The 14,179-nt window shown below is 38.9% G+C and overlaps 1 protein-coding gene across 1 annotated transcript in view; it reads right to left on the reverse strand.

Moving 5' to 3' along the window:
• Positions 1-722: 722 nt before the first annotated feature.
• Positions 723-14,179, reverse strand: part of ADCY8 (adenylate cyclase 8) — a 116,363-nt gene continuing 102,906 nt past the window's right edge. Inside the window, 4 exon segments of the mRNA XM_031056735.1 lie at positions 723-1,293; positions 2,786-2,900; positions 5,080-5,172; positions 10,676-10,822. Of these exon segments, the coding sequence (XP_030912595.1) occupies positions 806-1,293; positions 2,786-2,900; positions 5,080-5,172; positions 10,676-10,822 (843 nt within the window). The 3' untranslated portion in view covers positions 723-805.

A 14,179-nucleotide genomic window follows, 5' to 3' on the forward strand; every position in this document is an offset into this window, starting at 1 on the left:
GATTCAGCAGTATGATCAGACATGTCACTCAAGGTGTAACTCTGTTATCTGTTTGTCTGTGTGCCAGTCAAGACACCACAGTGTGTTTGAGCCCTCCAAACAGGACTGATGGATGTGACAGTGCCCACAAGAGAGCCTTAACCTACTGCCTTGGGTGCAAGAGGTCAGCTAGACACCAACATACAGTTTACCTACAGTGCAGTCACCCAACTGTGAGGAGGATGCCTTAGTCCATTTTAAGAGTGAAATCAATGGAATCACTGAGTTTAGGACAAGATTCATCCCTTCTGCCTTCCAGACCCTCATACCTGGGCGGATGACACACCTTGAAATCCTCCAGCTGTATTGTCAATATTTTTCCTGTAGTTATGGGGACAAGGCAGTGACCTTAGATTGTGTAAATCTACTTGAAGGCAAGTCAAAGTGAGAACACCCTACTCACTTTTATTTTGCTTTCATCTGAAAATGTGGACAGTATTTCTTCCTTTTACCATCATTAACCTTCTACACAATTCATGTTCTGAATCCCTCCAGTCAGGGGTTTATTAATTGCCCCTTTCTGCAGGTAGATGATACAGCTGAGTGGTGGCCTACACCTACTGTGTCTGGATTTCCAGAGGTAACCACTGGCTGGGGGGAGATGCCGACACTATTTGTTAAAATATAGGAATTTGAATCTCATCAAAATATCACACCAGTAAAAAAAAAAGTCTCACTCCTTCTGAAAAAAATTAAACCCTTTTTATTTGTATATTTATTTTTATATATAAAAGAAATACAAAAACAACCCCACAAACAATGCTGATTATGGCAATTCAGTTTTGTCAGCCCCCTCTGCTTGGGCTGCTGCCTCAGATCCACCGGGAGTGAGCAAAGTCCTCCGGTTGTAATGTCCTTTTATGATTCCAGAGTTATTGTTCTCATTAAGAATTTGTTTCTGTTTTTGCCTGTTAAGAGACTGTACAAGTCCTAATACAACAGCTGCTAATGAATACTGTCCAGTCAGTTTTCTTGGTTGTAAGATTAGAGGATTTGGTTGAACTCTTCCTAGAAGAAAATATGTTTTGATTTTTCCTTCCTGTTCACTGATACCTTTGACATAAATTTCTCCACGGTAGTCGAAGGCAAATCCCCGGTCCTTCAGGATCAGATACGTTTCTTCAGGCACTTGGATTCTGTCACTAACACCTGTGCTGTCCATTCGACTTGCCAAATTCACTGTTTTGCCCCAGATATCGTACTGGGGCTTCTTAGCACCGATTACTCCTGCTACAACAGAGCCATGGCTAATCCCTAATTAAAAAAAAAAAGAAACAAAAAAGAAAGAAAAAAAAAAAAAAAGAAAGAAAAAATAAGATAAACTGTATACAATAATGACTAAAACTCATGTTTGCACTTAAGAACCAGGTAAAGCCTGGTTCATATATGCTTATCTCCAGGCTTAAGAAAGAGGTGCATATTTAAAGAAATTAAACAAAAAAAAAATCTGGAAAAGCTATAAAACTTGAAAACTGATGTCAACAGGTTTATTTTATGAAACACCCTTGTCAGCGGAATCACAGTACTTTTGTGTCATCTGTATTTTGCACATTGTTGCCAAAGCTCCTGAAAACTTATTCTCAGACAATAGAAAAGATTTCTGGAACTACATTTGTTGAGGGCGACCTTGTTGGGCTATACAGTCCAGAAATTGCATTCTTATGTTCCATAAAGTGAAAATATTAAAGCATTCTCTGAAGCTATTGAAAAACTGCATTTTTGCATAAAATACAAGCAATATCTGTTGTTTTCCTTTCTTTTTCCTAGAATAGTGATTTAAGAATAATTTTAATAGAGTGCAAGATATCTTTTGGAAAAGGATTTTAGTTTCTTAGGGTTTTTTTTAGATTTTTTTAAAACGGCGATAGAAATATTATCAAATACTCTTGCATTCAGGCTCTATGAAATCTTTACATGTGGTCCATACTTGCTAAATGTGGATGCCTATTCCTTGAGAAATCTTGGGAACTATGAGTTTTGCATTCAAAATTGTCTGGAAGTGCAGATCAGATAGTGATGCTCTGACCCTCTATGCTGTGACTGATGAATATAGCTCAGTTTTTCTATGGTAGGGTTATCTATAAAAGACATGTCCCTTCCAGGTGATTTTTTTTGTTTTGGCCAGTGATCAGATTAGAGTGAGAAGTCATCAAATCTACTCCTGCTATGTGCCATATATTCAGGTCTCTTTTTTATGTCCCATCCCACTAGCCCTGTAGGATATTCCACTAAGAACAATTGCTTACTCATCCCAGCAATTCAGAGCTGCTGCCACTGGTCACGTCAGAGATAGAATTCAGTTTTTGTGCAAAACAGAAGTACTACTCCCAGGGTTTGGGAGAAACTACTTTTTTACTGAAGAAGAATATTATGCAGGGAGATTAATTAGAGACTGTGTGAGTACCAGTCTTGGGGCTGGATCTAGGTTATCCTGTTCACTTTCTGTGTTATATCTATGGGTTCTTAGTACCAGTCTTATTAAAACAGTAAATTAATTATGTTCCCCATTCACAATTCACTGAAACTTTGAACTCCTGAAATCCCCAAACCAGGGCCTATATTCTGCAAACAGAGTATTTCATATTTCTGACTTTGCCTGGGATGAAGTCAATTTGAAAACAGAGGATACAGTATCTGGACTCTTATAAATTGTGCATGTCCTTGCAATGTTACTGGAATGTACTCAGTGGAATCACAGACTTGCAGATAAAGCTCATTTTAACTCTGGTGTTTGAACCATGCTTACCAATCCGGAGTTCAAAGTTGTTGAAGGAATGCTTGTTGATCTCCTGTATGCTTTCATTCAGGGCTATGGAGAAGTCAGCCAGAGCACACAAATGTCCCCATTTGTCTTCACATTGCTGAGGAAAAAGTTATACACCAAAATGTTACTAAAGTTTTTCATTTGCCCATCTGTTACCCATCCCTACAAGTACCAGGGGTTTGCATTTGGAATCTAGCCTCAACATTCTAGATGAAAGAGAGGTACACTGCTGTTAATGGTAATGCTTCCCATTATGTTATACTTGTATAACTGGATAGAGAACGGCTTAAAGGGCCAGAGAAAGTAACTTTCTGTCAACAATCAGGCAATGATGAGAATTAACAAAGCATGTGAAACATGTCTAAGGCTGAGAAAGAAAGTATAGAGAGGACTGAGATTGCTCAGACTCAAGGGTCAAAATCTAGTGAGATCAAGGGATGACCCACATAAGGATGAAGTAGAATAAAAGAAGTGAGGGATGTGTAATTCTCCTTTGCTGACACTGCCACCAAGGAAAAGCATAAACTCAAGTGCTCTCAGATATGTAATGATGACAGGAACAACAGGGCAAGCCAGGCAATCTGGGATTGCTTAAAGGAGAGAGAAAAGGCTCTTCTGTAGCTCATTAATTGCCTTTGCTTAGGGCAGGCAAGTCGCTCCCTGCTCCTTCCCTTCCATTCCTACAAAGCAGTCAATATACACATGGGGACCAGCAGTAGGTTTTAGTCTTCCCAGAGCACCAACAGAACAGATGACTGTGGGCTTGGCCCAATGCTTGTATGATGTCTTCTCATCTGTTCTGAAGCAAGGCAATTTCTTCTTCAAATTTCCACTTCATAGTACAAAGGATTGTCTCTCCCAGGATGATGCAGTCCAGCCCTTGCAGTTTTCATAAGTCTGTGTGTTTAATACTGAACATGAACCTCTCCTTGGCATCACCCTGCTCTGTTCACACCATGCTTGGTCCTTATCCTGAACTGGCTCTGTTCTCAGCATGCCAACCTCCCTCAGCAGCCTGCACCTCTTAGGTGCTGACAAGGTGGCAGACATGTACGTATGACAAGTATATTTAAAACATCCATTAAAATTCCATTAAGCTATTATAGTTCAAGAAAGGAGATGAGTTAATCAGTCTTTGAAAGGCAATAAAGCTTTTCTCCCTTTGAATTTTTATCCCCATCCAGAGTTAAAGGAAGTGATTAGGAGCTGTGTAGCTATAACCAACTATCTCCCTCGTGTTCTATCCTTCTTTGCTCATATCTACACAGAAGCATTTTGACAACCAAAAATCCCATGCACATCTAGTTTTATGGATTTCTAGCTGTCAGCATCACTTGTTACTCTGTAGGTGGGAGATGCTCGGCTAGTTACACTCCACGAGTTTTATAATGTATTCTCAACAAACAGTGGAAATTTTCTGGTTTATAAAGCTCATGATAATCTGGCTGCTGCTTTTCAGAAGTTGTGATCAATGTGGGCAAATCTCATTCCCAGCCTGTCATCGACCAGGGGCATCACACCCCAGGGGCATCACACCCCTTTTGTGCTGCTCTTCCTGGGGACTGGCACCAGTTGCCAAAAAAACAGATTTCAGCAACAGATGACTTCTCACTGGATGTATTTTAGAGCCTTATCTAATTTTTTTCCTGGCAAATTCTTGGGTGGAATTGTGAATGGATTTCTCTCATCTGACTTATGTGAGGTTTATGGCTGTGACTGTGCGTGTGTCCTCTGTGACTATTTATCCCCTCAGCTTGGTTTGCTTGTTCTTCAGTTGAACCAATGACCTGCTTTCTTTTTGATGTGTAGTTATCATGCTGTCTGTAGACATGCTGTATCAAAAATAAAAGGTATAAATGCAGCATGAGTACACTTACACCTGCATAAGTACACTGTCAGTTAATAGATCCTCTCTCTTCATCAATTATTGGAGGTTTGTCAGTCATGTTCCTGTCTGAGTTACTGAGGTGGCTTTAGAGTATGTCTGAAGATATAGATAGACCTGATCTAGATTCACATTGGTGTGACTGAAAGAAAATTTTTTTCTCCTATAAACCTAAATTTGAGGAAAGAATCCATATGGTTCTTGTTCCAAGCACAAGATGGCATTTCAATTCATCAAGAAGTGCAACTGCTGTCTGCCAGAAGCCCCAAATGTCTACTTTATTTTAGCAAAACAAGTTTTATGAACAACATAAAGATAACACTTATATTTTTGAATATGAATGGTCAGAATAATCACAAGCTTTGCTTCCTAAAGAAAATTTTCCTCTTACCTGTTTTTCAGGTGACAATCCTGACACGGCCATGTATGTGCTGCCAATTGTTTTAATTTTTTCAATATCTTGAAATCTCTCTTCACCTAGTAACTAATACATATGTAAAAAGAAAAATACTGTTACCTCTGTAATTCCTAACACAAAATGCTTTTAAAGATGTGAGAATGTATCTTTACACTTTCCAGTCCATCATGGCACACAATTTATTCTGGGTCCCGGGGAACACTGATCTGGAACTCTGGAACATCATCTACTCACTGAGGACTGTTTGGTAAATTCCACAGTGATAATATAAGACATGCATACTCCAGCCTAAGAGAAATGCACCCAAGTCCTGCATTTCCTGACATATGATTTCTGAATCCTAGTGAAGACAAACTCTCTGTCTATTGTATGTGTGAATAGAAGACTTGATGACTTAAAATTGTTCCTATAACTCTACTGAAGGAACTGTTTGCAAAGTAAGTGCTGCTACACCAACAATTATGGTGATGAGACCAATATTCAAGACCAGGGGCTCTGAGCAACCTGGTCCAGTGGAAGGTGTCCCTGACCATGGCAGGGGGTTTGGAATGAGATGATCTTCCAAGACAAACCATTCTATACACAGTCAATGGATGGTGGTAGATGCCTCCAAAGGAATCCTGCAAGACACCAAGTCCTCTTATATCACCTGCTTCCCCCTACTTAGGGTGAGACTGGACACCAGTGTGTCCACTGGATCATTCAATCTATACATTTATGTATTTTCCCCTTCTAATAAAAATTCAAAGAACCAATGGGAAATGGTAAATCCCTGTATGTATTTGGGATTTGCTATAGCTATAGGTGTTAAAAAGGACTTGTCAGATTGAGAATCTGGAAGAGAAAGAAAAAATTTAGCTGAGTGACTAAAGCACTGAATGAAGTGGGAGTGAAAGTTTGGTCCCTATTCCAAGTCCACATTTATGGTTTAACTTAAGACTTTCCAAGAAATAGAAGCCAGAGCTTTACATTCCTTGAAAGACCTTAGCAGAGTTCAGGATGTGGATTCTATCAGTGACAACAGAGTATGGGATATGGGCATTAATCACCTCATCACAGGAAACTGTTGCTGGTGTTAATGCCAAATACCCTGTGAAACCTTGTGATAAACTGTATGGTGTCTAATAAATTGAGGGATCAATACGGTTACAAAGTCATGGGAGGAAAAAAAAGCACTTCACCAAGAAAAGGAATTTCAAACTTTCAATCCTAAAGGCTCAATTTAGTTAGGGTTTAAATGGAAAAAAGTAGTTTTGTGGTCAGGCAAAAATATAACAAAATATTTTTCCCCTTTCTTTTTCTAAACTCTGAATTCTTTTTTCCATCTTGTGGGTTGGAATTTCCTGTCCACTAAAGGCATTATTTCATTCAAAGGGAGAAACATACCAAAGGCAGAGCATGAAATATCCCCTGCCACTAAAGTAACCGCAGTGCCCACCAGTGGAGCACCAGGGCCTTGGGAGCTTTGCTGTTGGTGTGCAGATATGGCACCATCTGTCTCCAAGGGAGGCTGCACAGCATTCCACGTAGGGAATACAAAGCCATATGCTTAATGGCTCCTGTCCAAGCCAGGAAAGTCCAAAGACTTGACCTGCTTCTCATTTTTCTTCAAACTGCCAGAACAGCCCATTGTGTACCTTTCCCTCTTACAAGGGCAGCTCTTCCAACTGCTCTCTTAAAGAAAAAGATTGTTTCTTGTAGCTCTGCCTCTGTGAACAGTCTGAGAGCACCATGTGTTTGAGCAAGGGGAGAAAATGGTCTTGCTTCAAAACAGTCCATATTTTCACTTCCAGATGGTTGCTGGAAGCAACAGCAAATAACACACTAATTTAAAATTTATAATAAATATCTAAAATTACCCTTTTTAGGAAAGAAAAAAACATTGGCTATGATGCAATTTAGAAAAAACATCCCAAGTTATGGGTTTTTTCCTCATTCATTATTGTTTCCAAATCTCCTGTTTGCATCTTTTTTCCCTCTGCTTTATATGGTCTGTTCAATAGATTCTTCTCTTCTTCAGATAATGGTCTATTTACTAATTACTTTTTTCATGGTGTGACAGGATGATGGATTTTGATATTGGGGAAAGATATTCCAACTCAATCCTAAATCAGCTGCCATTTGTAAAAACATTTTAAATAGGCTGCTAATTTAACACGATAGTCCAGGGACACATTTTCAAACACTAGAATGTGGTTTGTGTCTAAAAAGAAACTGATGGCTTGATGCTGCAATTCATGTACAGCCAAGGTTGTGTGTAGGTCAGACCCTGGGATCACAAAATTGTACAGAAAAGGAATATTGCAGGACATAGCACACAACTGCAAAGCAATCAAAGAATCTGAAAGCAGAGTCCAGTGTTCTGTTGAAACCTCTGCTTGTGGCAACATAGTATCTGTTGTGATATACACTATGTAAATTACTGCAGGATAAATAAAATGCAATAAAAGAAAAGAACCTGTGAACAAGAAAGCTCTTCTGAAAACACAAAGCCCAACTGTAACATTAACATACACAAATGACAGATTAAATAGCCTAGAAAGAATATTACATTAAAAAAGTCCTTCAAGACTCATAATATCTGCAGAAATGTTATAATGTTAATTTTTTGGTCGAATGTCTCTACAAGAGGGAGTTTATCCCTGTATGTGTCTTAGAACTACAGTCATAAGAAAAGTGAATAACTATAAAAGGTAGCTTTTCAATGTTCATATTTGTTTCTTTTTGCCAGTCCAGAAACTAGCACCTCCTGTTCTGCCTCAGCTGGCAGGAAGACTGGATAATTTGGAAGTCAAAAAATTTGTGAACCATGAGGGAAAAAGAAAACTGAGTGAAGGCTGTATTTTGACAATAGTCAACAACCTATTCTGCAAAACTCACTTGTGGACCACTTTCTCCCACTTCCCACAATCTGACTCCTCTGTGGGTACCTACCCCCTGCAGTTGTCAGTGACAGGTTCTGTTCCAATATTCACTATTTATTTAATATTTTTTTGTAACTGGCTTTGTCTCCCTAACGTAGATCTATTAGGTGGAAAGCAAAGAAAGAGATCCAGACTGAACCTTTGCTGTGTTGCATTAACAAGGAAACCCTCTAAAAAGAAGAAATAACCCAGATTTCTTTCTCATGTACCTATCGCATTTTCCAAAGCAGGTAAATTTGTACTTTTTACTATGGCTTCCATTCAGAAGCATCATTTTGGCCCTGTAGACAGATATCTCTAATATTTTATCTCTCTAAGGAAAAGAGGCAATTGACAATGTAGAATGTGACCTGAGCTTAGGAACTCCATTCTGTTGTCTAAACATATATGCCCAGTGTGATCTAGTGTACTCTTGCCTTGAACACCTCCAGTGGCCTGCTCCAGAACATGAGTTTTCTGGGAGCTGACAATCCCCTGTGGGTGTCCCAAATCACCTAGGATGTATCAAATGGCATCAGGTGCCCATATCTTACACTCCTTGCTAAGATTTCTAGATCAGGGTATCTCTGCAGAGGTGTTTACTTGCAGTGTTTCCCCATGGTTATCAGAGCTGTTCTGCTCTCAAGCTGCACATCTGCATTTTCCTCCCAGGGCCTTTTTGGAACAGCAGGTAGTCTTGGCAAGGAGCACAGGGAAAAAAAAGAAGGAACTGTGACATTGTAGAGTGTCAGTCAACAGTTACATGGAAACCTTGCTAGCCCTGTAACATTGCACCTGGAATGATTTGTGGTTCCTTTTCCATGGATAAGGTTACTCCTGTCAGTGGTTCTGTCTGGAATATCACCTTTCAGATTGTTCAGACAGAGTAAACTAATGACACCACCATGCTGCAAGTAGGTTAGCAGTCAGCAGGGGATCCCATAATTTCATTTGCTACCTGTACCAAGAACATATCTATTCTTCAACTAAACATGTCTGGGACATAATACAGTCTCTAATTAGGTCCTTTATTAATTACAGAGCAGGTGTTAGGGGCCTGGAAGTAATATTGTGTTAGGGTTTTGATTAAAACCTTGTCTTCAGTAATTGCCACAGCAGCAAAGGAATTTTGTTGTAAAGATTATGCGAATGTGCATGACAAAATATCTTAATGTGAAAACTATTGCTATGAATTAATTTGAGTGGTAATCATTTTAATCAGATCTGGAAATAAAAACAAAACTATTAATCAAGAAGCATGCTGACAGCTGTGCTAGATCCTGGAGGTAAGAAGCAGGCATTTATACCCATGGGGAATGCAGTGCAGGAGTTTAGCAGATGACAGAGTTCTTCTTGTGAGGGAGAGATTTTGTTCTCAGTTAAAATGCACAGGGAAGTGTTCCCAGTGAATTCTTCTTTTTCCCACTCATAGTTTTAGTATCTCACCAATTATATGGATAAACTCTCAATTTCAGTGTCAGTAATCTCAGCCTTGGTACAATCTTTATGAGCAACCACTCATTCCTCATGCAAGTGCCCAGGATGGAAGTCACAGATCAATGATACCATATTTTCTCCTTCCCTTTTCTTTCTGGACCATTGCAGTCTGGAGCACAGGTCCAATCTTGTTGCTAGGTAGAGGTGGTTCCAATTCTATTTTTACCACTCAGGGATCTCAGGAGGGCTACACACTCCTGAAAACTGCCTGCAAGCATAGAGGTTAAAATTCTCTCTGCTAGGTAATTTTGGCGGTATTTTTTCATCCTTCCTGGTTCTGAAATTTTTTTAAAGCTCTTCATTGGCCTATGCTCTGTCTCCTTTCTTAATTGCTCTTGGGCTCATTGCAGGACATGATATCACCTGTCTAAGCTTCCTCACAAACTACTTTGCAGAGTATACAAATTCATCCTGACTTCCTCTTCAGTTACCTGGTTTTCTTTGCTTTCACCTAGCAATAGCTACATTGGGGATTTGACTTATCTCCTCCTTTTTATCTTATCTTCTCCTCAGCTCATTTTTTGAAATTAACTGAACAGAATACCTAAATATATTATATTTCCTTTCTGTGTCTTTTCCATTAAAAAAAAATCCTTTCACCACTGAATTCTTCAGTGAAACAAGCAGCTGAACTTCATTTATCTCTCTATAAAAATCCTAACCAGACAAGTCTTCTCAGCTAATATGTCACCACCACCTTTCATTCTCTACCTAAAATTTGCTTCTGAGCTGTCTGTTTCACATTTAACTGGACACTGTTTTTCCCTTTAATATTCATTGAGTCCATTCAACCAACACCTTTAAAGGAACACCTTTACCTGTTTGTATTTACACTACTGTTTTTCAGAACAGTTGTAAATATGTTCATACTTTCTTCTACAGAACTGAAGTATTTTCTACTTTCAGATACTCTGGTGCAGATTTGTGCTTTTATGGATATTTATACTTGAGAATTGCTTTCATTTTCTATCTCGTTAGATCATTCAGAACAAAGTATGGCAGCATGAAGGGCAAAAAAGCAAACCAGACAATTGTAATATGAGCAAAAAAAAATCAGAGAACTATTGGAAACAAAATAATTACCAAATTTCATAATTTAGGATGACATATTTGCCATTTTAAACTCATAGTTTAAACACTATCAGGTTTCCTCTAGTAGCTGGCATTACCTCATCAAAGTCTGCAATGATTTCATTCAGTAAGCGCAGGCATTCCACTCCTTGGTTATTCATCTCAGTCTGGGAATAAAAGTCAGCAAATCCAGGTATAGAAGCAAACATCACACCAACAGCATCATAGGACTGAGAGTATAATTCCTGAAAAAACAATGAGGAAAAATGAAGTATTAACATAATGGAGAAAATGTAATTGGCAGCAATTAAAATAGCTTTCTTAATTTTTCCATGCGTAATTCCTTAACATCTGATGTTGACATGAGTATTTTAAGGGTTAGCCAGGTTCAACAGGAGGAGGCTGACAGCTCTTAATGTTTTTATTGAAGATTATATGCAGGGTTTTCGCTTTCTTTGAATGCCTGCTCTTTCTGCTTCTCAGGTCAAGGAGCTACACCAGCAAAAGTGAAATAGAAATTTTGCTTTTCAGTGAATGAGGAATGACTTGAATACATGAAGGATTCATTGTCAAGTACAAATACCAGTTATCACATTTTCTAGTGGATAATTTGTACTTCACACTACTGCAGCTCTTTACAAGTTTGTTTATTCACAAGTTTTCAGAAAAACCTTACTCTCTGGTAAACTCTAGTTCTCCTAAGGTGGCTGTGGAGCTCTTTGGTTGCCTGGCTCTGGGAGATGTTCCTGCTCTTAGGGTTCAAAAGGAGGGAGAAACAGAAGTAGGAGTAGTAATAGAGTTACTGGGGAGGACAGAAAGCAGCTTATAAGGGATCAGTCACAGAGGCTATTAGGATAAATTATGCCTTGGAATAAGCTTCCACTTACATTATTCATACAATTCACTCTGGTACTGAATGACAGATTTATTTATGAAGAGGCTTGTGTCATTACATATGTGAAAATGTAGACAGTTCTTGTCTGAGCTAAAGCTAATTTTTAGGGAAAAACCCCCAAATTTCAACTTTAAAGATTCCAGGGATTGCTACCACAACTCCTGGTATGCTTTTCTTGCAGCTAATATACCACCATCATATGTATTCTCCTTTGATTTTTTTTTCCTGTCTTCAACTTCTGTAGTTTTAGGTAATGGTGGACACTTCCATTTCTATTAATGAACATTTTGTTATGACCAGAAGAATTTTTTATCAAAGTTCTTGTTAATGCCTTCAAGAAATATTGATGCTTTCGTTCCATGATAAAAAAGATTTACTGCTGATTGTCATACACTTGACATGACCAATTCAGGCCCTTCTTTCTTCATCCTGCTTCTCCCTAGAAAAGCATCCTGAACCTCTGCTCTGCTCTCTGATGTGCTGCTAATGCTTCTGCTTATCCAGGCTCCTTTGCAATGTGTCTTGGAGTAAACATGGGGAAATTCTCGTTTTCAAAGCCACGGCAAAACCTTGATTGAGAAAAGATGATTGATTCCCTTCCTGCCCTTATGCTTTCTCTTTCAAGAGCATCTTCAGGGTCATGGAAGCCATACTCTCAGAACACTCTTATTCCCTTTTGTGGGTATAGAAAGAGGTAATGCGCACATTAATTTGTGGATGCTTATGAAAGATCTGACAATGTGTGCTAGGAGAAGCATGAATACACTCAGCCATACTCATGCCTTGGATCATGAAGATAGAAAACAACTGCCTGAGCCTTCAGTTGCTCCATTTTTCTATTTTTGGTAAGAAGCATAAGGACAGAAATAAAACATCCATAAGAAATCATTACAGTACATATTTGGGAATTCATTTTTTTTGAGAGCAGAGAAATTAACTTAATGGCCAGACATGAACTGCAGGATTGATTGCACTGAAATCTGGTAGATTTTTCTGTCTGCCAGCTCATGCATAAATCATCCCCAAGTATAGTTACTCTGGAAATTGCCTTACAAAAAGCAGGGGTGGTGGAATTTAATTCAGTGGCAAATTACTGAAGCATCAGCAGTGATCCATGGGGCATCTGCTTGCTTCTGAAGATTATTATGCATGTGACTGTACGTGAATGAAAGTGTAAGATGGGAAATTTATTCCCTGAAAATCCATAATACAGACATGCCAGAACACACTGCTGGCTGGTATCGAGGTCTGCTTCATTTGCAATGAAACTTTTGAACCTGGTTGCTTTCACACTCACATTTTCTCATGTGCATAGCAGGGTTTCTACGGCACTTTCATACCCGCAGAGTTTAAAATTTCTCAAGAGTGATTTCTAAAGTGCTTTTTCTTGTAGCTTCTCACTGTGTCATCCTTCCCTAGGTGATACTTGAAATCAGAACACAATGATTCCTCATTGTGCAGTCTAATTAGGCTGCCTACATCCATTTCCAAAATGTACAACAGAAAATGGTGGCCTTAATTCGTTTTTGCTGCACCATCAGTAGATATGTCAGTGCTGGCAAGGTGAATCTTGCAACATTTCTGCCCATTAAAAAAATAATTCCAACATTGCATGAAAAAATCCAATTTCATCATACAGTACCTTAATATATATGTAATATTATAATATGCATTTACATTGTTTCAAATGAGGAGTAAGTGACTTACTGCTGCTTTCAGAAACTAATTCTGGAATTTCCTTTATCCATCTTCAAACTTTATGTTAGGAATATTCAGAGACTCCATTACCATGTTTTTCTTTGTGTAGTGCAAACAATTTTTAGGAACATAGCCACAAACTCTGTTACTGAAATGGGAGTTTTGTTATCTGCCACAAACAGGCAATTCAGGGGCAATATGAAATGGCAAAAATGTTCTCTTGTGTCTGCAGATATGAGAGCCTCAGGTCTTTTGCAGCTTGTTCCTTCCATAGTCACTGTCAGGGCTCTAATAATACTTCTGCAAAACTGGGCTATCATAAACTTGCACAGACATTCTGTTAAACTCACCTATCTTTTTTATGAATAGTAGATTTTCATAGACTCAAATACTAGATTTTCATAGACTCATAGATTGGAACAGACTTCTGAATCTCATTTAATACAGTTTGCTTTCAAAGCAGGACTAAGATCAAGTTTTTCACAGCCCTTTTGATTTGACGGCTGAGCCCTGCTCTGCCTTCACAGACTGAAAAAAATCACAGAATCACAGAATTTCTGGGGCTGGAAGGGAACTCTGGAGGTCATCCAGGCCAACCCCCCTGCCCAGGCAGTGTCACCTAGAGCAGGTTACACAGGAATGCATCCAGGTGGGTTTGGAATGTCTCCAGAGAGGGTGACTGAGACCTCTGTGAGCAGCCTCTTCCAGGGGCCTACCATTCTCTATGTAAAGCAATCCTTCCTCATGTTGAGGTGGAACATCTTGTATTTTAATTTATTGCCATTGATCCTTGTCCTGTCCCTGGGCACCACTGAAAAGAGCCTGGCACCATCCTCTTGGTACCTGCCTTGGAGACATTTAAATACATTAATGAGATCCCTTCTCAGGGATCTCATTAATGTCTAATAATGAGACATAATTGTCTATATAATGTCTTCTTTATAAACACTCATTAGGTATTTGAAGGAAACAATGAGATGCTCTTTCAGTCTTTCCTTCTTAAAGTTTT

Source organism: Geospiza fortis, unplaced genomic scaffold, assembly GCF_000277835.1.
Source record: "Geospiza fortis unplaced genomic scaffold, GeoFor_1.0 scaffold111, whole genome shotgun sequence".
In the NCBI taxonomy this organism is placed as follows: domain Eukaryota; kingdom Metazoa; phylum Chordata; class Aves; order Passeriformes; family Thraupidae; genus Geospiza; species Geospiza fortis.